At 42.9% G+C, this 27,879-nt stretch overlaps 1 protein-coding gene across 2 annotated transcripts in view; it reads left to right on the plus strand.

Annotated features, from left to right (window-relative positions):
* Positions 1-27,879, plus strand: part of LOC121534889 (ecto-NOX disulfide-thiol exchanger 2) — a 271,267-nt gene that overhangs the window by 230,157 nt on the left and 13,231 nt on the right. Inside the window, exons 9-13 of one of the 2 annotated variants that reach the window (XM_041841505.2) lie at positions 162-267; positions 5,455-5,642; positions 8,419-8,565; positions 17,766-17,822; positions 18,462-18,518. In XM_041841505.2, the coding sequence (XP_041697439.2) occupies positions 162-267; positions 5,455-5,642; positions 8,419-8,565; positions 17,766-17,822; positions 18,462-18,518 (555 nt within the window). The remainder of the gene's footprint in view (positions 1-161; positions 268-5,454; positions 5,643-8,418; positions 8,566-17,765; positions 17,823-18,461; positions 18,519-27,879) is intronic. The other variant, XM_041841513.2, reaches the window with a different exon arrangement.

Below are 27,879 nucleotides of genomic sequence, written 5' to 3' on the forward strand. Positions count from 1 at the left end.
TACACGGGCATGTGTGCTTGTGAGCTTGCAAGTGTATGTATATCTGAATGTGTGTGTGTGTGTTTGAGCCATGTCTACAGCCAGGCTACCCAGGAGGAGTTTGTTCAGGAGGAACAGTCAGTCATAATCCTGTTTTGTTGTGTTGTTTTGTTTCCCTCCAGGAGATCAGAAATATGCAGAATGAAGAGCTGATGGGGATCAGACGAGAGGAGGAAATGGAGATGTCTGACGATGACATGGAGGATACACACGACCATGACGAATCAGGTACACGCACACTCCTGACAGAAAAACTAACATTAACTACACACACCCACACACATTTTGGGATATGGCTCCTTCCTTTTCTCCTTAGTTGTAGAATAGATCTGTAGCTCAGCCCTCTGTCTCAGTGTCATCAGTTCATTCACACTCTAAATGGACAAATTAAGTTGGAGAGGAGACTAGGGCTGTGGCTGTCACAAAATCTCATCAGCCAGTGATTGTCAAGCAAATAACTGTCGGTCTCACGGTAATTGACCGTAATTAACATAAACACATTTAGCATCTCCTGGCTTCCACACATAGCCTACAAGCCACTGATGCAGAACTTTGGAACATCTACATTTAAAAAAGTGTAATAAATCCATGTAATATAGCCTACATCTTCACAATAAATCCATTATTTATTTTAGACAGGTCTAAAGAAGCATGATATGAAGAAAATGTAGTCTATTTCAGAAGAACAGAATAGCATACTCTGAGTTGTCTTTATGTTAGGTCCTGATCTGGCTATGCCAAATGGCTGTGGGCTACACTAGTTCATTTAGCAGACAAGATTTGCTTAGAATTCCATGGCATTATTTTATAGTATGAAGAATACAATTGAACAAAGCTGAATAAAACAGAAAGGACATTTTCTCCAAACGATTTGAGGGAGTGCGCACATGCGGCTATTCTGTGTTGAGCGGTTAACAAAGAAACAGTTAAACCACCCCCATCTCTGCGACCTTTTCCCCCCACTGCTACACATTTTTCCAGAGGATACACTGAGCTAATAAACACCGAAATTAAAGCTAGACAGTCAGGGAGCATAGACAATACCAAGAACGATGGATAGAGGAATATTAATTGTGGATTTTGACGGTGAGGAAATATGACCAATTTTCAGTGCAGACCTCGTTGAAGACCGAATGCGGCCCCCGCCGCCAAATTAGATTGACAGCCCTGATATACACGGAGTGTACAAAACATTAGGAACACCTTCCTAATATTGAGTTGCACCCCCTTTTAACCTCAGAACAGCCTAAATACATTGAGGCATTGACTCTACAAGGTGTCGAAAGCTTTCCACAGGGATGCTGGCCCATGTTGACTCCAATGCTCCCCAAGTTGGCTGGGTGTTCTTTGGGTGGTGGACCATTCTTGATACACACGGGAAACTGTTGAGCATGAAAGACTCAGGAGCGTTGCAGTTCTTGACACACTCAAACCGATGTGCCTGACACCTACTACCATACCCCGTTCAAAAAGTGTTCATACCCCTTGACTTATTCCACATTTTGTTGTTACAGCCTGAATTCAATATTTTTTTCTCAACCGTCTACACACAATACCCAATAATGACAAAGTGAAAACATGTTTTTAAAAGTTTTTGCTAATTTATTGAAAATGAAATACAGAAATCTCTCATTACATATGTATTCACACCCCTGAGGCAATAGTTTGTAGAAGCAACTTCGTCAGCGATTATAGCTATAGAGTCTTTCTGGGTAAGTCTTAAGAGCTTTCCACACCTTGATTGTACAACATTTGCCCATTATTATTTTCGGAATTCTTCAAGCTCTGTCAAATTGGTTGTTCATCATTGCTAGACAACTATTTTCAGGTCTTGCCATAGATTTTCAAGTAGATTTAAGTCAAAACTGTAACTCGGCCACTCAGGAATAGTCACTTTTTGCTTGGTAACTCCAGTCTAGATTTGGCCTTGTGTTTTGGGTTATTGTCCTGCTGAAAGGTGAATTAATCTCCCAGTGTCTGGTGGAAAGCAGACTGAACCAGGTTTTTCCTCTAGGATTTTGCCTGTGCTTAGCTCCATTCTGTTTCTTTTTTATCCAGAAAAACTCCCCAGTCCTTAACGATTACAAGCATACCCATAACATGATGCAGCCACCACTATGCTTGAAAATATGGAGAGTGGTGCTCAGTAATGTATTCCATTGGATTTGCCCCTAACATAAAACTTTGTATTCAGGACAAAAAGTGAATTGCTTTGCCACATTTTTTGCAGTATTACTTTAGTGCCTTGTTGCAAACAGGATGCATGTTTTGATTTTTTTTAATAATTCTGTACAGCCTTCCTTATTTTCACTCTGTTAATTAGGTTAGTATTGTGGAGTAACTACAATGTTGTTTATCCATCCTCAGTTTTCTCCTATTACAGCCATTAAACTCTGTAACTGTTTTAAAGTCAACATTGGCTTAATGGTGAAATCCCTGGGCGGTTTCTTTCCTCTCCGGCAACTGAGTTAGGAAGGACGCCTGTATCTTTGTGGTGACTGGGTGTATTCATACAACATCCAAAGTGTTATTTTTTTATTTTTACCCATCTACCAATAGGTGCCCTTCTTTGCAAGGCATTGGAAAACGTCCTTGGTCTTTTTGGTTGAATCTGTGTTTGAAATTCACTGCTCGACTAAGGGACCTTACAAATAATTGTATGTGTGGGGTACAGAGATGAGGTAGTCATTCAAAAATCATGTTAAACATTATTTATTGCACACAGTGAGTCCAGACAACTTATTATGTGACCTGTTAAGCAAATGTTTACTCCTGAACTTATTTAGGCTTGCCATAACAAAGGGGTTAAATACTCAAGACATTTCAGCTTTTCATTTTTAATCGAAAAACATAATTCCACTTTGACATTATGGGGTATTGTGTGTAGTAGGCCAGTGACAAAAAATCTCAATTTAATGTATTTCAAATTCAGGCTGTAACACAACAAATTGTGGAAAAAGTCAAGGGGTGCGTATACTTTCTGAAGGCACTATAAATAGTTTGTCTTGCCCATTTACCCTCTGAATGGCACACATACACAATCCATGTTTCAAGGCTTAAAAATCCTTCTTTAACCTGTCTCCTCCCCTTCATCTACACTGATTGAAGTGGATTTAACAAGTGACATCAATAAGGGATCATAGCTTTTACCTGGATTCACCTGGTCAGTCTAATGTTTTGTTCCTAATGTTTTGTACACTGTGTCGAGGAAGGAGTGTCTGTGAAATTACATTTGTCCTTTTTTTGAAATGATAGGAATTCTACTCCGGCACCTCTTAATTGCACATTAATGAAAGCAAAACACTACCAGTCCAATAGCAAGCAGCTGACACTATGAATGGACTGGTATGTTTATGGTGGATATTACTCCCTGGCCTGCCTCTCTAAATGGGGATGCTCATAGTCACAGCTGGAACTAAGTGTGTGTGTGTGTGCGCGTGTGTGTGTGTGTGTGTGCCAGCTGCACCTTCAGCTCATTTAGGGTTGTTCTGGGCACCACTGAAGTGCCATTAGGACTGTCTTTACACAGAGTAGCCTGTTTATGTCTGCTGAACCAACAGAGAGCCACTGATATAAGTAAAGAGATACTTTATTAGTCCACGCGAGATGGACATTTGTCTTCTGTTTTTATTCATCCCCCCCGCTATACACATTAGGAAGACCTGCTCTTTCCATGATATAGACTGACCAGGTGAATCCAGGTTGAAGGCTATGATCCCTTATTGATGTCACCTGTTAAATCCACTTCAATCAGTTTGGATGAGGGGGAGGACACTGGTTGAAGAAGGATTTGTAAGCGTTGAGACATGGATTGTGTATGTGTGCCATTCAGACGGTGAATGGGTAAGACAAAAGATGTAGGTGCTTTTGAATGGGGTATGGTAGTAGGTGCCAGAATGTGTATCAAGAATGGTCCACCACCCAAAGGACATCCAGCCAACCTGGGAAGCATTGGTGTCAACATGGGCCAGCATCCCTGTGAAACTCTTTCGACACCTAGTATAGTCCATGCCCCAACGAATTGAGGCTGTTCTGAGGGAAAAAGGGGGTGCAACTCAATATTAAGTAGGTGTTCCTAATGTTTTGTACACTCAGTGTACACACACACACACACACACACACACACACACACACACACACACACATTAGGTTGGAGAGGCAGGAGCAAAGGGCAGCTGCCCAGCGCCCAATGAGCAGTTTAGGGGGTTAAGTTCCTTGCTCAAGGGAAGTTGGTAACGGAGATATTGATGCCAGCAACCCTCTGGTTGCCCACCCCACCCCTTCATGTCTTTTAGGATAAAGTAATCCTTCTACCCCCCCAAAGTTAGTTTCTGCTTGTTAATCGTTGTGATCTTTGCCAGTTGCCAATATGACAACCTCCCTCATTACTATACAGATATATGCAAACGTTATCATCAGCCTACCAAGTTCGGATTCCCACCTCTTTTCATGTGCGACCTTGCTTATTAGAAAACACTGATAACAATCGTTGTCAGGAGGCTGTCACAATGTTGGAAGGTAACGCTGTGGAGAAGGGCACAGGATGTGGTGGGGGGACATGTATTGTGAAACCCCTTCATATTTACAGTATTAGCTCACACCTGCTAGGGATCCCTGTAACCCAGGAGCACAGGGGGAGCCCACCCAGTCTGTTTCTTTAAAAGCTAATCGATGCTAATGGCTAAGTGTCCTATATTAAACACAGTGCCGAGTGTGAATGGGTTGGTGCTTCTACATTCATGCAGTACAGAGTGGGAATGGGTTGGTGCTTCTCTCCTCTCAGCAGCCCTGTGCTGAGCTTCTGGAGTCGATGCTAAAGCCTGTCACGTTGTGGAGGGGGAATCGGTCGGCTACCCTGGACAGCAACTTCATGAGGCTCCCTGATTAATACACACCTCACCCAAAACCTCCCTGCTGCTGGCTCACACACACACATTAACCAGAGCAGGTGGATGACTCAGAGGTCTCTGTGTCTTAGAAGTCTGTATCTCTTTGTTCTAACAGACCCTATGCCTGATTCAAAGAAGCCAGCATGAGTCGCTATGCTCATTCTAACACACACACACACACACTATGCTAGGCCTCTCTCACACAATCACCCCCAGTTCTTATCTCCCCAGCTCAGCCACGCAAACACACCCTCTCATTACATCACACACGTCCCCTCAGACAGCATTGGAGAACAAAGACTCTCTTATCAAAGCCCAAACGAACAGGGGCTGAGTAGTTCTCATCACTGTCTCTCCTGACTGTTCAATAGGACAGGTTAGGATTTCAAAGCTTCTCCAGTAGAGCTACAGTATGTTCTCAGATCATCAATAGACATTTGAAGGCTCTCTATACAGTACAATGTTATGATACTGTAGTTGTGATGTTCTATGTCTCTCGTGTGTGTGTGTGTGTGTGTGTGTGTAGGCCCTGTGGCCCAGGTGGAGGCTCTAAAGGAGGAGAATGACTCTCTGCGCTGTCAGCTTGACGCCTACAGGAACGAGGTGGAGTTGCTGAAGCAGGAGCAGGGCAAGAACCAAGAACACAGTGAAGAGGACGCCAGCAGGCAGCAACAACTAACCTTTCTACAACAGGCACTACAGGGCATGCAGAAGGTATACTTCTACCACACACACACACACACACACTATAGCTTAACTTCTTGCAGCAGGTCCTACTTTGGATGTATTTTAAGCAATTCCACTGGAATATTTATACAGATATTAAACCCCTGCAGATTCTAGCTGGTGAGACTCATAATCCATTGGTTTTGCTTTCTGAGGCGACAAGTGGTTTTGATGAAAAGTCACTTTTAATGGAGGTGGATAGAGAACTGCCCTCTCAATCACACACACACAGGCGCGTGCACACATACACACAACACTGATAAAGAGATGAGAGAGAGAGAGAGAGAGAGAGAGACCAATAATTCACAAAATGGGACAAACACCAAATTGAGACTCTGCATGCAGAATTCTGCAAAAAATCCTCCGTGTACAACGTAAAACACCAAATAATGCATGCAGAGCAGAATTAGGCCAATACCCGCTAATTATCAAAATACAGAAAAGAGCCGTTAAATTCTATAACCACTTAAAAGGAAGCGATTCCCAAACCTTCCATAACAAAGCCATCACCTACAGAGAGATGAACTTGGAGAAGAGTCCCCTAAGTAAGCTTGTCCTGGGGCTCTGTTCACAAACACAAACAGACCCCACACAGCCCCAGGACAACAACAACAACAACAACAACAACAACAACACAATTAGACCCAACCAAATCATGAGAAAACAAAAAGAGAATTACTTGACACATTGGAAAGAACAAACAAAAAAACAGAGCAAACTAGAATTCTATTTGGCCCTAAACAGAGAGTACACAGTGGCAGAATACCTGACCACTGTGACTGACCCAAACTTAAGGAAAGCTTTGACTATGTACAGACTCAGTGAGCATAGCCTTGCTATTGAGAAAGGCCGCCGTAGGCAGACCTGGCTCTCAAGAGAAGACAGGCTATGTGCACACTGCCCACAAAATGAGGTGGAAACTGAGCTGCACTTCCTAACCTCATGCCAAATGTATGACCATATTAGAGACACATATTTCCCTCAGATTACAGCGATCCACAAAGAATTCGAGAAAAAACAAACAATTTTGATCAACTCCCTTATCTACTGGGTGAAAAACCACAGTGTGCCATCACAGCTGCAATATTTGTGACCTGTTGCCACAAGAAAAGGGCAACCAGTGAAGAACAAACACCATTGTAAATACAACCCATATTTATGTTTATTTATTTTCCCATTTGTACTTTAACTATTTGCACATTGTTACAACACTGTATATATACGTAATATGACATTTGAAATGTCTTTATTCTTTTGAAACTTCTGAGTGTAATGTTTACTGTTAATATTTATTGTTTATTTCACTTTTGTTTACTATCTACTTCACTTGCTTTGGCAATGTTAACACACGTTTCCCATGCCAATAAAGCCCTTAAATTGAAATTGAATTGAGAGAGAGAGAGAGAGAGAGAGAGAGAGAGGTAGGGAGAGATGCAAGCTGAAAATGAGAGCAGCAGTGGGATGCACTCAGGGTAAGATGGTTGGATAGATAGAGAAATAACAATAGAAAGACCAGAGGGAGAGAGTCATTCTAGAATCTGATCACTCTGCTGTCCTTGACGCTCTACATAAACCAATACCAACCAGCAGGATGGGTATTCTAATAAAATCTCCCCCTCAGAGAAAACAACCATCATACTGTTGGTAAGATAAACAACCCTCAGAGGCAGGAAATCAGTTGCCCCCATCACCTGCTGGGTCGGCAAAGTAGTCAATGGTCATTAGTTAATAGAAATAATTTTTTTAAATGTTGGTTTTGAGCATAAATAATGTGTCGTCCTCCTGCTCATTTGAATAGACAGATGGTAATTACATTTCTAACACGCAAGTTTGAACATTTCCATGAAAAGATTAAATGAATGGATTAAAATTAGGAGGAAGAGACCAATTGGATGCTTCTTATTGCTCCATGCTAAATTGCGTTATCATGCAGGCTCTGGCAAATTACCATAAATATTATCAGCAGGTGATTTGAGTCTGCCCAGATTCTGCGAATTTCTTCCACTTGTGAGTCATGTTATACTTCCGTATTTCAGCCTAAACCCAACTGAGACGGATAAGCTGAAATGGATGAGGAGAAAGGACCAGAGAGACTAGATAGAGAAGCTATCCAAGTTAACTTGGTTTCCTCTCTGTAGCTAATGCATAAAGGGTTAATAACTCGCATTCGGCATATGCCTGTCATAAGCAGGTATCTGTGGCTAACTGTGCCTCCTCTGTCTTAATGGTTAGTTAGCATTTGTGTCTTCTCTCTAAAGATTAGTTAGCATCTGTGGCTAGCTGTGCTGCCTCTGTAGCATACGCTTAAGGGTTAGTAGCATCTGTGGCTAACTGCCTCCTCTGTAGCAGAAGTTTAATTAGCATATGTGGCTAATTGTGCCGCCTCTGTATCAGAAGCTTAAGGGTTAGTTAGCGTCTGTGGCTATCTGTGCCTCCTCTGTAGCAGAAGCTTAAAGGTTAAATAGCATCCAGGCTCTGTCGCAGCCGGCCGCGACCGGGAGACTCATGGGCGGCGCACAATTGGCCCAGCGTCGTCCAGGGTAGGGGAGGGAATGGCCGGCAGGGATGTAGCTCAGTTGATAGAGCATGGCGTTTGCAACGCCAGGGTTGTGGGTTCGATTCCCATGGGGGGCCAGTATAAAAAAAATATATATATGTATTCACTAACTGTAAGTCGCTCTGGATAAGAGCGTCTGCTAAATGACTAAAATTTTAATGTAAATGTAAAAATCTGTGGTTAACTGTATCTCCTCTCTGTTTGCAGCAACTGTTGAAGATGTGTGAAGAAATGAAACAGCGGGAGGCAGAGTTGGAGAAGACTGTGGAGGGCAAACAGCAGCTGGAGAACCAAGTAAAGAGCCTCAAGGAAGGACTGCAGAGCCTGAATACACTGACAACACGCACACCACAGGTCAGTAACACACACACAAAACACATTAACACTTTACAGCTTGGCTTGTGTAGCGGTTTCGGGGCCGGGTTCTTAGCAAGGCAGGGTTTACACACACTCATACCCTGATGAAGACAGCTTGTCTGTCGAAACGTTGGTTATTAGGATATTTAATTATTGCATCTGAGCTCCTAGAGTGTGCGGCTTTCCTTTTCTTTTTCAAGGGCTTACACACACAACACAAGTCCAAGTAAAGGGTTAAACCTGTTTATTATGATCAGGCTTTGGCAGCGTTCTTGACAAATCATTCCCAAAACAAACAAAGTAAATTATTTGCTACCCATGGAAGGTTCTCCAAGCTTTGTCTTTGGGGGAGTTCAATCCTTCTTGTAAGACAACTTTCCTTTCCTTTCGTCCTTTAAAGCCTCCTTTTCCTTCCGTACGCTCTGCTTCTCCCATAGCCTCCTACCCATTCACCTGCCGGGGTCAAAACAAAGACAACTAAAGAAACCCAGGGCGCGGTTAAAGTAGAGAGACTGATTGGTTTCACCTGTCTGCAGTTTGGCTCTGATTATAACTGGAGACAGGTGTGGCTGCTCTGCTGCAGTCTAGAAGTTTCCCCGGAGCTGTCCGTTGACCTGCCTCTGGGGGAATACTTTGCATTGCTGTCCGTGGTCCTGGCAGCCCAAAAAAAAAAAGAAACCTTGCAGGCACATAACGTCCATCCACAACATAACCCCTGAAACCGCTACACTTGTCTGAAAGACTCCTGGGGTTTGAAATGGAATTACAATATCGGATTTGTGCTGTAATTATAATGAAATTAGTTCAAAATTAGTTTCAATGCATGAGAAATATTTCAGAAATAATTAGTCAGCTACTGGAACCCAAGCTGTGGTAGACTTGAATTACAGTTTATTTAGTTTCATTCCAAATGGTATTGCATTTCTTCAATATCCTAGTGTCAGCTGATCTGCCCCCTAAAAAATAAAAAATAATGTCCCCACTAGACATTGATTTCAAATAGTTAATTTTGAATCCCATAGAGAGAGGGTCAAATAGAATGCCGTATAGAGAGAGAGAGACGGGTCATTTAGAATGCCATAGAAAGAAGGGGGACAGGTCATTTAGTGTTATAAACAGTGTAGTTTGGGTCCTGGATGCTGATTGGCTAAAACAGAATTTCAGTCGTGTGTACTGTATATCAGACAACATACCACGGGTATGACACAAAAATACTGTTCTATTTATGTTGGTAACCAGTTTATAATAGCAATAAGGCACCTCTGGGGTTTGTGGTATATCAAATAAAATAAAATGTATTGGTCACATACACATGGTTAGCAGATGTTATTGCGAGTGTAGCAAAATGCTTGTGCTTCTAGTTCCGACAGTGCAGCAATATCTAGCAAGTAATATCTAACAATTCCACAACAAATACCTAATTCACACAAAAGCTAAGTAAAGGAACGCAATAAGAATATATAAATATATGGATGAGTAATGCCATTGTCAGAGCGGCATAGGCTAAGATGTAATAGATAGTATAGAATACAGTATATACATTTGAGATGGGTAATGCAAGATATGTAAACATTATTAAGATAGTATACAGTGAGGGAAAAAAGTATTTGATCCCCTGCTGATTTTGTACGTTTGCCCACTGACAAAGACATGATCAGTCTATAATTTTTATGGTAGGTTTATTTGAACAGTGAGAGACAGAATAACAACAACAAAATCCAGAAAAATGCATGTCAAAAATGTTGATTTGCATTTTAATGAGGGAAATAAGTATTTGACCCCTCTGCAAAACATGACTTAGTACTTGGTGGCAAAACCCTTGTTGGCAATCACCGAGGTCAGACGTTTCTTGTAGTTGGCCACCAGGTTTGCACACATCTCAGGAGGGATTTTGTCCCACTCCTCTTTGCAGATCTTCTTCGAGTCATTAAGGTTTTGAGGCTGACGTTTGGCAACTCGAACCTTCAGCTCCCTCCACAGATTTTCTATGGGATTAAGGTCTGGAGACTGGCTAGGCCACTCCAGGACCTTAATGTGCTTCTTCTTGAGCCACTCCTTTGTTGCCTTGGCCGTGTGTTTTGGGTCATTGTCATGCTGGAATACCCATCCACAACCCATTTTCAATGCCCTGGCTGAGGGAAGGAGGTTCTCACCCAAGATTTGACGGTACATGGCCCCGTCCATCGTCCCTTTAATGGGATGAAGTTGTCCTGTCCCCTTAGCAGAAAAACACCCCCAAAGCATAATGTTTCCACCTCCATGTTTGACGGTGGGGATGGTGTTCTTGGGGTCATAGGCAGCATTCCTCCTCCTCCAAACACGGCGAGTTGAGTTGATGGCAAAGAGCTTGACTTTGGTCTCATCTGACAACACTTTCACCCAATTTTTCCTCTGAATCATTCAGATGTTCATTGGCAAACTTCAGACAGGCCTGTATATGTGCTTTCTTGAGCAGGGGGACCTTGCGGGCGCTGCAGGATTTCAGTCCTTCACGGCGTAGTGTGTTACCAATTGTTTTCTTGGTGACTATGGTCCCAGCTGCCTTGAGATCATTGACAAGATCCTTCCGTGTACTTCTGGGCTGATTCCTTACCGTTCTCATGATCATTGCAACTCCACAAGGTGAGATCTTGCATGGAGCCCCAGGCCGAGGGAGATTGACAGTTCTTTTGTGTTTCTTCCATTTGCGAATAATTGCACCAACTGTTGTCACCTTCTCACCAAGCTGCTTGGCAATGGTCTTGTAGCCCATTCCAGCCTTGTGTAGGTCTACAATCTTGTCCCTGACATCCTTGGAGAGCTCTTTGGTCTTGGCCATGGTGGAGAGTTTGGAATCTGATTGATTGATTTCTTCTGTGGACAGGTGTCTTTTATACAGGTAACAAGGTGAGATTAGGAGCACTTTAAGAGTGTGCTTCTAATCTCAGCTCGTTACCTGTATAAAAGACACCTGGGAGCCAGAAATCTTTCTGATTGAGAGGGGGTCAAATACTTATTTTCCTCATTAAAATGCAAATCAATTTATAACATTTTTGACGTGCGTTTTTCTGGATTTTGTTGTTGTTATTATGTCTCTCACTGTTCAAATAAACCTACCATTAAAATTATAGACTGATCATTTCATTGTCAGTGGGCAAACGTACAAAATCAGCAGGGGATCAAATACTTTTTTCCCTCACTGTATAATACAGTATATACATATAAGATGGGTAATGCAAGATATGTAAACATTATTAATGTGGCATTATTAAAGTGACTAGTGTTCCATTTATTAAAGTGGGCAGTGATTTTAAAGTCTGTATGTAGACAGCAGCCTCTGTGCTAGTGATGGCTGTTTAACAGTCTGATGGCCTTGAGATAGAAGCTGTTTTTCAGTCTCTCGGTCCCAGCTTTGATGCATCTGTACTGACCTCGCCTTCTGGATGATAGCGGGGTGAACAGGCAGTGGCTCGGGTGGTTGTTGTCTTTGATTATATTTTTGGCCTTCCTGTGACATCGGGTGCTGTAGGTGTCCTTGAGGGCAGTTAGTTTGCCCCCGGTGATGCGTTGTGCAGACCGCTCCACCCTCTGGAGAGCCCTGCGGTTGTGGGCGGTGCAGTTGCTGTACCAGGCGGTGATACAGCCCGAAAGGATGCTCTCAATTGTGCATCTGTAAAAGTTTGTGAGGGTTTTAGGTGACAGGCCAAGTTTCTTCAGCCTCCTGAGGTTGAAGAGACACTGTTGCGCCTTCTTCACCACACTGTCTGTGTGGGTGGACCATTTCACTTTGTCAGTGATATGTACGCCAAGGAACTTAAAACTTTCCACCTTCTCCACTGCTGTCCTGTCGATGTGGATAGGGGGGTACTCCCTCTGCTGTTTCCTGAAGTACACGATCATCTCCTTTGTTTTGTTGATGTTGAGTGAGAGGTTATTTGCCTGGCACCACACTCCCAGATCCTCACCTCCTCCCTGTAGGCTGTTGCATCATTGTTGGTAATCAACCATACTACTGTTGTGTCGTCTGAAAACTTGATGATTGAGCTGGAGGCGTGCATGGCTACGCAGTCATGGGTGAACAGGGAGTACAGGAGGGGGCTGAGCACACACCCTTGTGGGGCCCCAGTGTTGAGGATCAGCGAAGTGGAGATGTTGTTTCCTACCTTCATCACCTGGGGGCGGCCCGTCAGGAAGTCCAGGACCCAATTGCACAGGGCAGGGTTGAGACCCAGGGCCTCAAGCTTAATGATCTTGGAGGGTACTATGGTGTTAAATGTTGAGCTATAGTCATTGAACAGCATTCTTACATAGGTATTCCTCTTGTCCAGATGGGATAGGGCAGTGTGCAGTGTGATGGCGATTGCATAGTCTGTGGATTTATTGGGGCGGTAAGCAAATTGAAGTGGGTCTAGGGTGACAGGTAAGGTGGAGGTGATATGATCCTTGACTAGTCTCTCAAAGTCCTTCATGAGACAGAAGTGAGTGCTACGGGGCGATAGTCATTTAGTTCAGTTACCGTTGCATTCTTGGGTACAGGAACAATGGTGGCCATCTTGAAGCATGTGGAGACAGAAGACTGGGATAGGGAGAGATTGAATATGTCCGTAAACACACCAGCCAGCTGGTCTGAGGATGCGGCTAGGAATGCCGTCTGGGCCTGCAGCCTTGTGAGGGTTAACATGTTTAAATGTCTTACTTACTTCGGCCAAGGAGAAGGAGAGCCCACAGTCCTTGGTAGCTGGCCGCGTCGGTGGCACTGTGTTATCCTCAAAGCGGGCAAAGAACTTGTTTAGCTTGTCTGGCAGCAAGAAGTCGGTGTCCGCGACGTGGCTGGTTTTCCTATTTTAGTCCGTGATTGTCTGTAAACCCTGCCCTGGTACAGTGGGGGGAAAAAGGATTTAGTCAGCCACCAATTGTGCAAGTTCTCCCACTTAAAAAGATGAGAGAGGCCTGTAATTTACATCATAGGTACACGTCAACTATGACAGACAAATTGAGAAAAAAAATCCAGAAAATCACATTGTAGGATTTTTAATGAATTTATTTGCAAATTATGGTGGAAAATAAGTATTTGGTCACCTACCAACAAGCAAGATTTCTGGCTCTCACTGACCTGTAACTTCTTCTTTAAGAGGCTCCTCTGTCCTCCACTCGTTACCTGTATTAATGGCACCTGTTTGAACTTGTTATCAGTATAAAAGACACCTGTCCACAACCTCAAACAGTCACACTCCAAACTCCACTATGGCCAAGACCAAAGAGCTGTCAAAGGACACCAAAAACAAAATTGTAGACCTGCACCAGGCTGGGAAGACTGAATCTGCAATAGGTAAGCAGCTTGGTTTGAAGAAATCAACTGTGGGAGCAATTATTAGGAAATGGAAGACATACAAGACCACTGATAATCTCCCTCGATCTGGGGCTCCACGCAAGATCTCACCCTGTGGGGTCAAAATGATCACAAGAACGGTGAGCAAAAATCCCAGAACCACACAGGGGGACCTAGTGAATGACCTGCAGAGAGCTGGAACCAAAGTAACAAAGCCTACCATCAGTAACACACTACGCCGCCAGGGACTCAAATCCTGCAGTGCCAGACGTGTCCCCCTGCTTAAGCCAGTACATGTCCAGGCCCGTCTGAAGTTTGCTAGAGTGCATTTTGATGATCCAGAAGAGGATTGGGAGAATGTCATATGGTCAGATGAAACCAAAATAGAACTTTTTGGTAAAAACTCAACTCGTCGTGTTTGGAGGACAAAGAATGCTGAGTTGCATCCAAAGAACACCATACCTACTGTGAAGCATGGGGGTGGAAACATCATGCTTTGGGGCTGTTTTTTCTGCAAAGGGACCAGGACGACTGATCCGTGTAAAGGAAAGAATGAATGGGGCCATGTATCGTGAGATTTTGAGTGAAAACCTCCTTCCATCAGCAAGGGCATTGAAGATGAAACGTGGCTGGGTCTTTCAGCATGACAATGATCCCAAACACACCGCCTGGGCAACGAAGGAGTGGCTTCGTAAGAAGCATTTCAAGGTCCTGGAGTGGCCTAGCCAGTCTCCAGATCTCAACCCCATATAAAATCTTTGGAGGGAGTTGAAAGTCCGTGTTGCCCAGCGACAGCCCCAAAACATCACTGCTCTAGAGGAGATCTGCATGGAGGAATGGGCCAAAATACCAGCAACAGTGTGTGAAAACCTTGGAAAGACTTACAGAAAACGTAGAGAAACGTTGAGAAACTTTTGTTATTGACCAAATACTTATTTTCCACCATAATTTGCATATAAATTCATTAAAAATCCTACAATGTGATTTTCTGGAGAAAAAAAATCTCATTTTGTCTGTCATAGTTGACGTGTACCTATGATGAAAATTACAGGCCTCTCTCATCTTTTTAAGTGGGAGAACATGCACAATTGGTGGCTGACTAAATACTTTTTTCCCCCACTGTATATATGGCCAATATACCACAGCTAATGGCTGTATCCAGGCACTCTGCTTCGGTTCTTGCCTAAGAACAGCCCTTAGACGTGGTATATTGGCCAATATACCACATCCCCTCGGGTCTTATTGCTTAAGTATGCCATATATAGAGAGAGACGGGTCAATCCTCTTTACATCAAACTGGCCTCTTCAAGCTAACCACTAGATTCACCACCACTTTATCATCTTAAAGTAACTGTCCAGTGAAAATCTAACTTTTAAAAGTTAATATTCTGTTAACTCATATCCAAATAATGTTGTTGACTCTTCCTGTACTCGTATTTGTGGAGAAAATTGGAGAAAAGAAAAACACTTAAAACCCCACCTCAAATTTGTATCTCAAACAGACTGTTTCAAAAAAGCTTGCTATTTCCTTATAGAGTATGATGTCATACTCCTGAGGAGAATGAGCTGGCCAATCAGCGGTCTAGAGGAGGATGAGCTGGCCAATCAGCGGTCTACTCGCATGCATATTTGTAATGTCCGGTATACGCCCACACCATTCCAACACAGAAAAGCTGCTTTTTAACATACTTAATTGCCATTTTTTGGAAGGGAAACCATTTAACTCAGATTGTAAGTAAGTATAGGTCATATTTCATAGAAATATGGAAACATTGGACAGTTACTTTAACATTAGCCATGTATCACCACTACTTTTTAAAGCACAGCACAACACCTCCAACTACTCCTAGCTGACTAACTTCTTTACACTAAATCAGCCTCTGTAAACTGAAACTGCATATTACTTTTACCATGTGTCAACACTGCTGTTTATGGCGGTAGTCATTTAGGCAGGTCATTTAGGCAGGTTACCAGGGTATTATTAAAGCGTGTAAACGTTTTAAACAAACTATTATATTAATCTGACTGTCCACAATAATCGTTTTGTGTGCATGTAACCGTACTCATTGAGTTTGGTGAATTAGTCATTCTAGACCTTGTGGCTGGGTGATAGTTATTTATTCAAATCAGAGTCAACACTGCTGTTTATGGCACTGTGCCAACACACAGACTAAAACATCTTCATACTAGCCATATATCTAGATTGTAGGGATGTAACCATTCACCGATACGCTTCGGTCCCCGATTCAAATGTTAAAGATACAAGTGCATCGGTCTGCGAACCCCAAACCGATCCAAATGTAACATGCATCGGTCAGACTGCATGCTACATTTGTTAAAGTAACTGTCCAGTGTTTCTAGATAAAAACAGAGTTGTCAATATCTGGTTTAATGGTGATACGCTATATATACACAGAAGTATGTGGACACTCCTTCAAATTAGTGGATTCAGCTATTTCAGCCACACCCGTAGCTGACAGGTGTATAAAATCAAGCACACAGCCATGCAATCTCCATAGACAAACATTGGCAGTAGAATGGCCTTACTAATTAGCTCAGTGACTTTCAACATGGCACGGTCATGGGATGACACCTTTCCAACAAGTCGGTTCGTCAAATTTCTGCCCCGCTAGAGCTGGTCCGGTCAACTGTAAGTGCTGTTATTGTGAAATAGAAACATCTAGGAGCAACAACGGCTCAGCCGCTAAGTGGTAGGCCACACAAGCTCACAGAATGGAACCGCCGAGTGCTGAAGCGTGTAGCGTGTACAAATTGTCTGTCCTCGGTTGCAACACTCAGTACCAAGTTCCAAACTGCCTCTGGAAGCAACATCAGCACAAGAACTGTTAACTGTTAGCTTCATGAAATAGGTTTCCTTGGCCGAGCAGCCACACACAAGCCTAAGATCACCACGCGCAATGCCAAGTGTCAGCTGGAGTGGTGCAAAGCTCACCGCCATTGGACTCTGGAGCAGTGGAAACTAGTTCTCTGGAGTGGTGAATCACGTTTCACCATCTGGCAGTCCGACGGACAAATCTGGGTTTGGCGGATGCCAGGAGAATGCTACCTGCCCAAATGTATAGTGCCAACTGTAAAGTTTGGTGGAGGAGGAATAATGGTCTGGGGCTGTTTTTCATAGTTCGGGCTAGGCCCCTTAGTTCCAGTGAAGGGAATTATTAACGCTACAGCATGCAATTACATTCTAGACGATTTTGTGCTTCCAACTGTGTGGTAACAGTTTGGGGAAGGCCCTTTCCTGTTTCAGCATGACAATGCCCCCGTGCACAAAGCGAGGTCCATACAGAAAGGGTTTGTCGAGATCGGTGTGGAAGAACTTGACTGGCCTGCACAGAGCCCTGACATCAACCCCATCGAACACCTTTGGGATGAATTGGAACACTGACTGCAAGCCAGGCCTAATCGCCCAACATCAGTGCCCGACCTCACTATTGCTCTTGTGGCTGAATGGAAGCAAGTCCCCGCAGCAATATTCCAACACCTAGTGGAAAGCCTTCCCAGAAGAGTGGAGGATGTTATAGCAGCAAAGGGGGGACCAACTCCATATTAATGCCCATGATTTTGGAATGAGATGTTCAATGAGGTGTCCACATACTTTTGTTCATGTAGTGTACCTTAGATTAGATTACCACTAGGCGCTGAAATGTGTCCCCTAGCAGTGATCCATGGGAATTATGCATACACACAGAGATTAATCATTGGAAGGAAGGTCATTCAATCTAGAGGGTGTTGCTCTCTAGATTTGTGGTCAGTGTGTGTGTGTGTGTGTGTGTGTGTGTGTGTGTGTGTGTGTGTGTACACATGTCTGTTTGCATAAGAATCTGGCATGTTAGACAGTGTCGGCTCTTCTCATTTTTATAATTGATTCTAGCTGGAGATTTCCCTGCAAGATGACAGAGGGAGCGAGGAGAGTGCTAATCAAGTCAATGTAAGTGGAAAATGGCTGTCTGTCTACTTTTCTCTCTTTTTCCCTTTCTCTCCCTCTTTCTCTATTCCCCTCTCTCTTTCTGTCGGTTTCCTCCCTCTCTCTCTCTCCTCTCCTCTCTCTCCTCTTCCAGTGACATGACAAATCATTACAGGCCAATCCAGTGCAGAAGGACTTTATTTGTCGCAGGATAAATCAACCCTACACAACTGGGTTAGGAAATCAAGGGCTTTTCCCATCACACACACATAATAGAATAGTGAGGAGTATTAGCCCACCACGACTGGGTCAGACTGGGCAGCGCCCACATACACACACACACATCAGTCACACAGACACAAACACCCTTCCCTCCCTGCCTCTGCCAGCCTGTCAGAAGCCCACAGTAAACAACTTGATCATTAGCATCGCTAACACTCTCAGCTCTTTCTCTCTCTCTCTGTTTCCTCCCTCTTTTAGAACTATTGCTGGCGGCTCCCTCTGTATTTTCTCTCCTCTCTCTCTGCCTTCTTTGTCTCCCCCCCCCTCTTCTCCCACTGCCTCTGTCTGATGTTTCTAGGGCTGTGTGTGTGTTTGTGTGTGTGCTCGCGCGTATTTACATAAGAATCTGACGGCTCTTCTCATTTTTATAATTGACTCTAGCTGGAGATGTCCCTGCAAGATGACAGAACAAGCGAGGAGAGTGCTAATCAAGTCAATGTAAGTGGGAAAGGGCAGTGACTCTCTCTACTTTTCTCTCTTCCCCTCTATTTCTCTTTCGATCCTCCCTCTCTCTCCCCTTTTCTCCTCAGATCATTACATGACAGATCATTACAGGCCAATCTAGTGCAGGAGGACTTTATTTGTTGCAGGATAAATCACCCGACACAACTGGGTTAGGAAATCAAGGGCCTGTCCCATAACACAGTGGTTCCCAACCAGTGTGCCTTGAGGAACTCTCAGGTGTGCCACGACATTCTTCCTAATCTAGATTATTTATAATTTTTTTACCCTCACGTATAAACGTGACCTGTGAAATGCACATGGAATTTGGACTTGCGAGCACTAGTGCTGGTCAGATAATACATTAAATGGCACATGGTTACATCTGTATCGTTGTTTCAAGTCCAGTACACTCAGGCTGTTCTTACATTTGTATCATTTGAGGGGTGCGCATCACAAGCAAAGTCATTTTTATAATTACACTTTGTCTGTAAAAACTATTAGCACAGGCAAGTTTGATTAGGCTAAGCCAGAGTACATGGTGCCCAAATGTATGACGTATATCGCGCAGCAAGAGTCGAGTGGAGACGAACAGATTCGGTTCAGTCAGTTTTAGTCAGTCGTCCTGATGAGCCCTTCCCAGATAGCTAATATGCTTGTGCTAGAAACTTCAGCAAGATTCTGAAACTTGTCTGTCGAAGTTGGGACTGGGGAGAGTGTTCCGAATCATTCTGTTTTTATCTGAGTAATTGTTTGTTTTTTATTTTACAAAAATGTAGATGTTAATGTTGTAGTTGTACATTTTTGGTGGAAATCACTGCAATAAATGTGCCTTAGCTGTCACCCTGGCCTGATATTGGCTACACTATCTAGCTACATCCCTTTCCTTACTGGGACAAGCGGGAGCAAAGGCCCGTGTTGTTGTGTTGCAGTAGACTGTATCACGGTGACATCCAGATGGTTACTACCAGTATTACAAGTTATTTCTCGTGTCGGCTACTATCCTACTCGAAATACACTGAACAACAATATAAACGCAACATGCAACAATTTCAACGATTTTACATAGTTAGAGTTCATATAAGGAAATCAGTCAATTGAAATAAATGTATTAGGCCCTAATCTATGGATTTCACATGACTGGGAATACAGATATGCATCTGTTGGTCACAGATACTGTACCTGCCATGCTGACGGGGTAACATTATAACCACTACCATATAAATAACTGCTATGCTGATGAGTGAGATAGGAATTAATGTGAATTATGACTTTACTAGATTAATGAAAAGTGACGATCCATTCAGACCAGCCTTACTGATTGAACTTTCATAACTACATCAGATTTCCATTCAAATGGGCAAAAATAGCTTTTTAGCAACAACATAAAATTCACTAATTGGGCTACTGAGTTGTCTGAGTGAGGGAAATGCTATAAATTAAGAGGACTCAATGTATTTTGAAAGATGAGACGTTGAGGATTACAATAAATACCGCTTTGATGTCATTCAAGCAAGCCAACACCCGTTGAGTCCAAATGTGTACTTCATATTTTCATATCATAAAACTCTTGTCATATACAGTGTCAACATTTATTATCACTATGTTTGATGTACAGGTACAAGATGACATGGCGTCATACCCTGGCTTGTTCTGAACAGAATGAGCCTATGTTTGGTGGCTATTGTGAAGAAAATGTTCAATGGAATACGCACCTGAATGCACTCTTGACTGTTTTCTATGCGCACCAAAATTGCGATATTATTTAAGCCTAACACTGTAAGATCGTATTTTATAACTTAGCTTGTTGGCATATAACTTGTCATGTTGGCAATAGAACAAGCTTTCAAATTATGCCCACCTGACCCAGATTGCGATTTATAATGGGCCATTTTTGGATTGTGTAAACAACAACAGTAATTGTGTGATGGCGGGGATGCAGAGTTGTGTTCCAAACAAAACAACTACAAATGTGCTTGCTCTAGTTCCTCAACGGCAGAGGCAGGTGAGCTCAAAAAAGCACATTATAGTTGAAGACTCTTCTTTGAGTCATGAAAGTGCATTGAAATTACTTAGGAACTGTGCACACTTTTGAGAGATGTGTGGCCACATGGAGAGACCAGTTAGTCCTCTCACTCAATCCCTTGTCATTTCTTTGTCTTATGTTGCACCTACCCCACTTTTTCCAGGAATATTCTTATCATTTTACTGAATGTATCCAGGGTATTTTCAGATTTCGTTATCAAGAAATGCGGCAAAAAGTACAATAAATCTAAAATGCACATAAAATCAAGTCTTGTCAGGTGAACTGTTGTGCCCTCAACTTTGGTCTAATAATTTGTCCATAATCTCCCAACTGTTCCCTTTCAATTTCAATTGGTAGCAATTGCTTTCAATTGCTACCAATGTAGCCCTATCCAGGCCAATTCCCACGATTGTAAAGGGTTAACCAATTTACCGCATGATGATGTCACCATGGAAAGCCAAAACTCCTGCCCATGCAAACCTATAGGAAGGTCCTGTGTAGATTGTATTTTCAACTGTCCAGAAATAAGACTGATCAAATGTTTTCACACGTTTACAGTGTTAGTTTTATCAGCTGTGGTACAATAAAATTATAATATAAAGCGTTTAAACGTTAAAACGAAGTTGGAATCCTTAACGTTAAGAAAAATCCCTAACCGAAAAACAATGTTTTTTAGTTTTTTTCCCACTTAATTAAAATAACAGTTCAGTTATGACAAAACATCTTATTTTCCATGTTATAGCCGATAGGCTATAAAGGCCTGGGGAAGTCGTGTAATTCAAATAAAACCAGAGGAAGAGGCATATTTTAGGCCACTTGGTGAATTTACAAGGCATGCAAGACAAGACTGCGAGATGCAGATGACCGAAACATATGAGCTTCTGCCTTCTTCTGCCCCTCTCTCTAGGAGTCCAGGATCCAGTTGCAGAGGGAGGTGTTTAGTCCCAGGGTCCTTAGCTTAGTGAAGAGCTTTGAGGGCACTATGGTGTTGAACACTGAGCTGTAGTCAATGAATAGCATTCTCACGTAGGTGTTCCTTTTGTCCAGGTGGGAAAGGGCAGTGTGGAGTGCAATAGAGATCGCATCATCTGTGGATCTGTTGGGGCGGTATGCAAATTGGAGTGGGTCTAGGGTTTCTGGGATAATGGTGTTGATGTGAGCCATGACCAGCCTTTCAAAGCACTTCATGGCTACAGACATGAGTGCTACGGGTCTTTAGTCATTTAGTCAGGTTAACTTAGTGTTCTTGGGCACAGGGACTATGGTGGTCTGCTTGAAACATGTTGGTATGACAGACTCAGTCAGGGATAGGTTGAAGATGTCAGTGAAGACACTTGCAAGTTGGTCAGCGCATGCTCGGAGTACACGTCCTGGTAATCTGTCTGGCCCTGCGGCCTTGTGAATGTTGACCTGTGTAAAGGTCTTACTCACATCAGATACGGAGAGCGTGATCACACAATTGTCCGGAACAGCTGATGCTCTCATGCATGCTTCAGTGGTTTTTGCCTCGAAGCGTGCATATAAGTCATTTAGCTCGTCTGGTAGGCTCGTGTCACTGGGTAGCTTGTGGCTGTGCTTCCCTTTGGAGTCTGTAATAGTTTGCAAGCCCTGCCACATCCGACGAGCGTCGGAGCCTGTGTAGTACGATTCAATCTTAGTCCTGTATTGACGCTTTGCCTGTTTGATGGTTCGTCGGAGGGCATAGCAGGATTTCTTATAAGAGTCCGGGTTAGAGTTCGCTACTTGAAAGTGGCAGCTGTACCCTTTATCTCCGTGCAGATGTTGCCTGTAATCCATGGCTTCTGATTGGGGTATGTACAATTGGAAGTCTGAAGTTTACATACACTTAGGGCCCTGTGTAGCTCAGTTGGTAAAGCATGGCGCTTGCAACGCCAGGGTTGTGGATTTGATTCCCACAGGGGACCAGTATAAAAATGTATGCACTCACTAACTGTAAGTCGCTCTGGATAAGAGCGTCTGCTAAAATGTAAAATGTAAACTTAGGTTGGAGTCATTAAAACTCGTTTTTTTCAACCACTCCACAAATGTCTTGTTAACAAACTATAACTTTGTGCATGACACAAGTAATTTTTCCAACAATTGTTTACAGACAGATTATTTAACTTATAATTCACTGTATCACAATTCCAGTGGGGTCAGAAGTTTACATACGCTAAGTTGACTGTGCCTTTAAACAGCTTGGAAAATTCCAGAAAATGATGTCATGGCTTTAGAAGCTTCTGATAGGCTAATTGACATCATTTGAGTCAATTGGAGTTGTACCTGTGGATGTATTTCAAACTCAGTGCCTCTTTTCTTGACATCATGGGACAATCAAAATAAATCAGCCAAGACCTCAGAAAAAAAATTGTAGACCTCCACAAGTCTGGTTCATCCTTGGGACCAATTTCCAAACGCCTGAAGGTACCACGTTCATCTGTACAAACAATAGTACACAATTATAAACACCATGGGACCACACAGCCGTCATACTGCTCAAGAAGGAGACGCGTTCTGTCTCCTAGAGATGAACGTACTTTGGTGCGAAAAGTGCAAATCAATCCCAGAACAACAGCAAAGGACCTTGTGAAGATGCTGGAGGAAACAGGTACAAAAGTATCTATATCCACAGTAAAACGAGACCTATATCGACATAACTTGAAAGGCCGCTCAGCAAGGAAGAAGCCACTGCTCCAAAACCGCCATAAAAAAGCCAGACTACGGTTTGCAACTGCACATGGGGACAAAGATAGTACTTTTTGGAGAAATGTCCTCTGGTCTGATGAAACAAAAATAGAACTGTTTGGCTATAATGACCATCGTTATGTTTGGAGGAAAAAGGGAGTTGCTTGCAATTCGAAGAACACCATCCCAACCGTGAAGCACGGGGGTGGCAGCATCATGCTGTGGGGGTGCTTTGCTGCAGGAGGGACTGGTGCACTTCACAAAATAGATGGCATCATGAGGAAGGAAAATTATGTGGATATATTGAAGCAACATCTCAAGACATCAGTCAGGAAGTTAAAGCTTGGTCGCAAATGGGTCTTCCAAATGGACAATGACCCCAAGCATACTTCCAAAGTTGTGGCAAAATGGCTTAAGGACAACAAAGGCAAGGTATTGGAGTGGCCATCACAAAGCCCTGATCTCAATCCTATAGAAAATGTGTGGGCAGAACTGAAAAAGCATGTGCGAGTAAGGAGGCCTACAAACCTGACTCAGTTACACCAGCTCTGTCAGGAGGAATGGGCCAAAATTCACCCAACTTATTGTGGGAAGCTTGTGGAAGGCTACCCGAAACGTTTGACCTAAGTTAAACAATTTAAAGGCAATGCTACCAAAAACTAATTGAGTGTATGTGAACTTCTGACCCACTGGGATTGTGATGAAAGAAATAAAAGCTGTAAACCTCGCCAGCTGTATGTTATCCATGTTGTCGTTCAGCCACGACTCGGTGAAACATAAGATATTACAGTTTTTAATGTCTTGTTGGTAGGATATTCGTGATCGTAGCTCGTCTATTTTGTTATCCAATGATTGTCCGTTGGCTAATAGGACTGATGGTAGAGGCAGATTACCCACTCGCCGTCGGATCCTTACAAGGCACCCCGACCTTCATCTCCGATATCTCTGTGTCTTTCTCCTGCGAATGACGGGGATTTGGGCCTTGTTGGTTGTCTGAAGTAAATCCTTCACGTCCGACTCGTTAAAGAAAAAATCTTCGTCCAGTACGAGGTGAGTAATCGCTGTCCTGATATCCAGAAGCTCTTTTCGGTCATAAGAGACGGTGGCAGAAACGTTATGTACAAAATAGGTTACAAATAACGCGAAAAAACACACACAATAGCACAATTGGTTAGGAGCCCGTAAAACGGCAGCCATCTCCTCCAGCGCCATCCTAACATCAATATCAATTGTCGCTATCGACACGTTACTGTAGCCTCGTTCTATGTCTGTAAAGGGTTGCGGTATATATAACTTTATTGCTCGGCCCTAGCGGTCATACATGCGTAAATGGACCATTATTCTGCATTGTAAATTGACGTGGATAATTTTTTTGCATTTTCATGGAAAACCGAAAAAAATTACAAATAATGTCAGTTTAAACGTTAAGCAAAATTGTCCATTTGTCACATCCCTACTGAGTACTACTCTTAATATTTTCAAGCATGGCTGCATCATGTTATGGGTATGTTTGTCATCGGCAAGGGAGTTTTTTAGGATAAAAAGAAACAGAATACAGCTGTAAGCACAGGCAAAATCCTAGAGGAGAACTTGGTTCAGTCTGTTTTCCAACAGACACTGGGAGATGAATTCACCTTTCAGCAGGGCAATAACCTAAAACACAAGGCCAAATCTACACTGGAGTTGCTTACCGAGACGACATTGAATGCTTCTGAGTGGCCTAGTTACAGTTTTAGCTTAAATCGGCTTGAAAATCTATGGCAAGACTTGAAAATTGCTGCCTAGCAATGATCAACAATCAACTTGACAGAGCTTGAAGAATTTTAAAAAGAATAAAGGGCAAATATTGTAGAATACAGGTGTGCAAAACTCTTAGAGACTTATCGCCGCCTAAGGTGCTTTTACAAAGTATTTACTCAGGGGTGTGAATACTTATGTAAATGTGATATTTCTGTATTTCATTTTCAATAAATTAGCAAAACATTCTAAAAACGTTTTTACTTTGTCATTATCGGGTATTGTGTGTAGATGGGTGAGATTATTTAAAAAAAAATCAATTTAGAATTCAGGCTGTAACACCACAAAATGTGCAATAAGTCAAGGGGAATACTTTCTGAAGGCGCTGTACGTCATTGGCACAGCGACACAAACACACATACCCGACCCTCCCTCTGCCAGCCTGTCAGAAGCCAACAGTAAACAAAAGCTTGATCATTAGCATCGCTAACACTCTCAGCTTTCTCTCTCTATCTCTCTGTTTCCACCCTCTGGTAGAACTAGTGCGGTCGGCTCCCTCTCTGAATTATCTTCCTGCATTTGTCTCCCCTCTGATCTTCCACTGCATCTGTCTGATGTGAGTGTGTGTGGTGTGATTTCATGTGCTGCTGGGCTCTGATTGTGTGTGTGTTTGTATGTATGTGCTGTCAAACGATAAAAATAATTAATCACATCATGTTCTATATTTAATCGAGATTAATAGTAATTTTTAAATTTTTGAAAGATTTTTCTATTTAAAAACAGTTAATTGAGTTACAGGCATACTATGCTGTGATTGTAAGGGACGAAAACACAAAATAATCTGTATCAGAAACAAAATGCTCCCAATGTTTAAGTAGGCCTACTCCCTCTTATCAATTGTCTTAAAGTTTAACACTTGCGCGCGCACAAATACACACACACACACACTCAAGTACTGTTAAAGCTTCAGCCAGGCATTCTAAATGAGTGTTCTCCCAATGTCAGATTGTATGGTTGACTACAGGAAAAAATAACTGGCTCTACAAAGAACAAAGAGCATTTAAACGTGTCCAACAATGTTATGAATTCCACAGAAGACAATAACAACAGGTCAGCCCAGTCTGAGTTAATATAGGCTAATACAGCTATTAGATCTAGCCTAGGCGACTTCAACATGCACTAGTCCACAAACTGCTACAACTAGAATTGGGATAATTGGGATAAATCTTTTGACCTGAGACCTACAACAAAACGGAACGGATGACCTGTTCTGATTTAAAATTGTTGTGGGAAGTTAGTTATATCAAGAGGCATTCAGCCATGGCATAGTAAACATTATTTTGGTTAGCTAGTGAGCTAACGCTAGTATAACTAGCTAGCTATTCTGTACAAATTATCTTGTTGCTGTTATCTAAAGAAATGCCTGGGAATGTGTTTATGATTGAACTTTCTGTAAGTCAAACCTGTGCACATAGTGGATTTTTGAGACAGACAGCGCTACATAACAGCAGCTGCCACCGAGTGCAGTGTCCGTGAGGAATAGGGTCTGTGCAGAAACACGTGCGCTTAAAAAGGGTCTGTGCGGTGAGAAAATTGAGATTTGATTAATGACGTCAATAAAATAATTAACGCCATTAACTGTGTGTGTATTTCAAGGTTATTATAGTAAACGAAAACTGAAACTAAAATAAAAAAATATTTGAAAATTCTATTTAGTAAACTGAAATAAAACTATACTAAAACTATCTTTGACTGCAAAACTATGTAAAAAAAAATTAAAAACATAAATTATGTTTAGTTGTAGTTTTTTTCTCCTAGTCTTTGGGTAAAAATCAAATGGTTTTCAAGCTTGTTTTTCTAATAGGTTTTTCGAGCTTCTGAATCCGGCAGGTAAATGCTGCCAGTAGATGCCGATGTTTCAAATAGGCATAGCTTGTGCATCACTATCACTAGCTAACAGGGAAGAAATCCGAGGGCGAGCCCGGTGCATGACTGGGCCAAGCTAGAGCAGCTTGTTAAGTTACTGGAGTCGTTCGCAATTCACACCGACCAACTTCAAACTGACAGACAGTTGCTGTCTGATGTGGTGCTGTGCCTTCTCAACCTTGAGGCACAGTTGTAGTCAACTACTGTTGTAAAACAGTTGGCACAGGGTCTCCTGAAGTCACTGCATCAGCGCTTCGCATACATACTGAATCCTCTGGGAGCCAACTTCGATCCAACCCCTGCAGCATGTTGCCTGATGGACCTAAGTGTGTGTCTGGCACTTCACTTAACGGAGATGGAGCCACTGATGAGGGAAGCAGAGCCTTTTGTACTTCAGCAAATTAGAGAGTACAGCCATGGAGCAGCAGGACCCCAGGAAGACGCTGTCACGATCGTCAGGGAGAGACCAAGGCGCAGCGTTGAAGGCAAACATATTCTTTATTTAATAAATGATCACACGATCAAAACAACAAAACGAAACCGTGACGTCCCTGGTTACATACACCAACCAACACGGAACAAAAACCCACAAACACAAAGTGAAAAACAGACAGTTAAATATGGCTCCCAATCAGAGACAACCAGCCAACAGCTGACACTCGTTGCCTCTGATTGGGAGTCACTAAGGCAAACATAGAAAACAACAAACCAGAACCCCCAACATAGAAATAAACCACATAGAATGAACACACCCTGGCTCAACATATAGAGTCCCAGAGCCAGGGTGTGACAGTACCCCTTTAAAGGCGCGGACTGCGACCGCGCCTCAACCAGAGAAAAATAGGGGAGGGCTGGGTGGGCACTCCTCCTCGGCGGCGGTTCTGGCTCCGGGCTTGCCCACCACCCTCCAATAAACCCCCCATAGCGCCCCTGGTCCGGTCTGGCCCCGCTGGCTGGAGCTGACCTGGGACGTAGCAGGAGCGG

Source organism: Coregonus clupeaformis, chromosome 2 (assembly GCF_020615455.1).
Source record: "Coregonus clupeaformis isolate EN_2021a chromosome 2, ASM2061545v1, whole genome shotgun sequence".
In the NCBI taxonomy this organism is placed as follows: domain Eukaryota; kingdom Metazoa; phylum Chordata; class Actinopteri; order Salmoniformes; family Salmonidae; genus Coregonus; species Coregonus clupeaformis.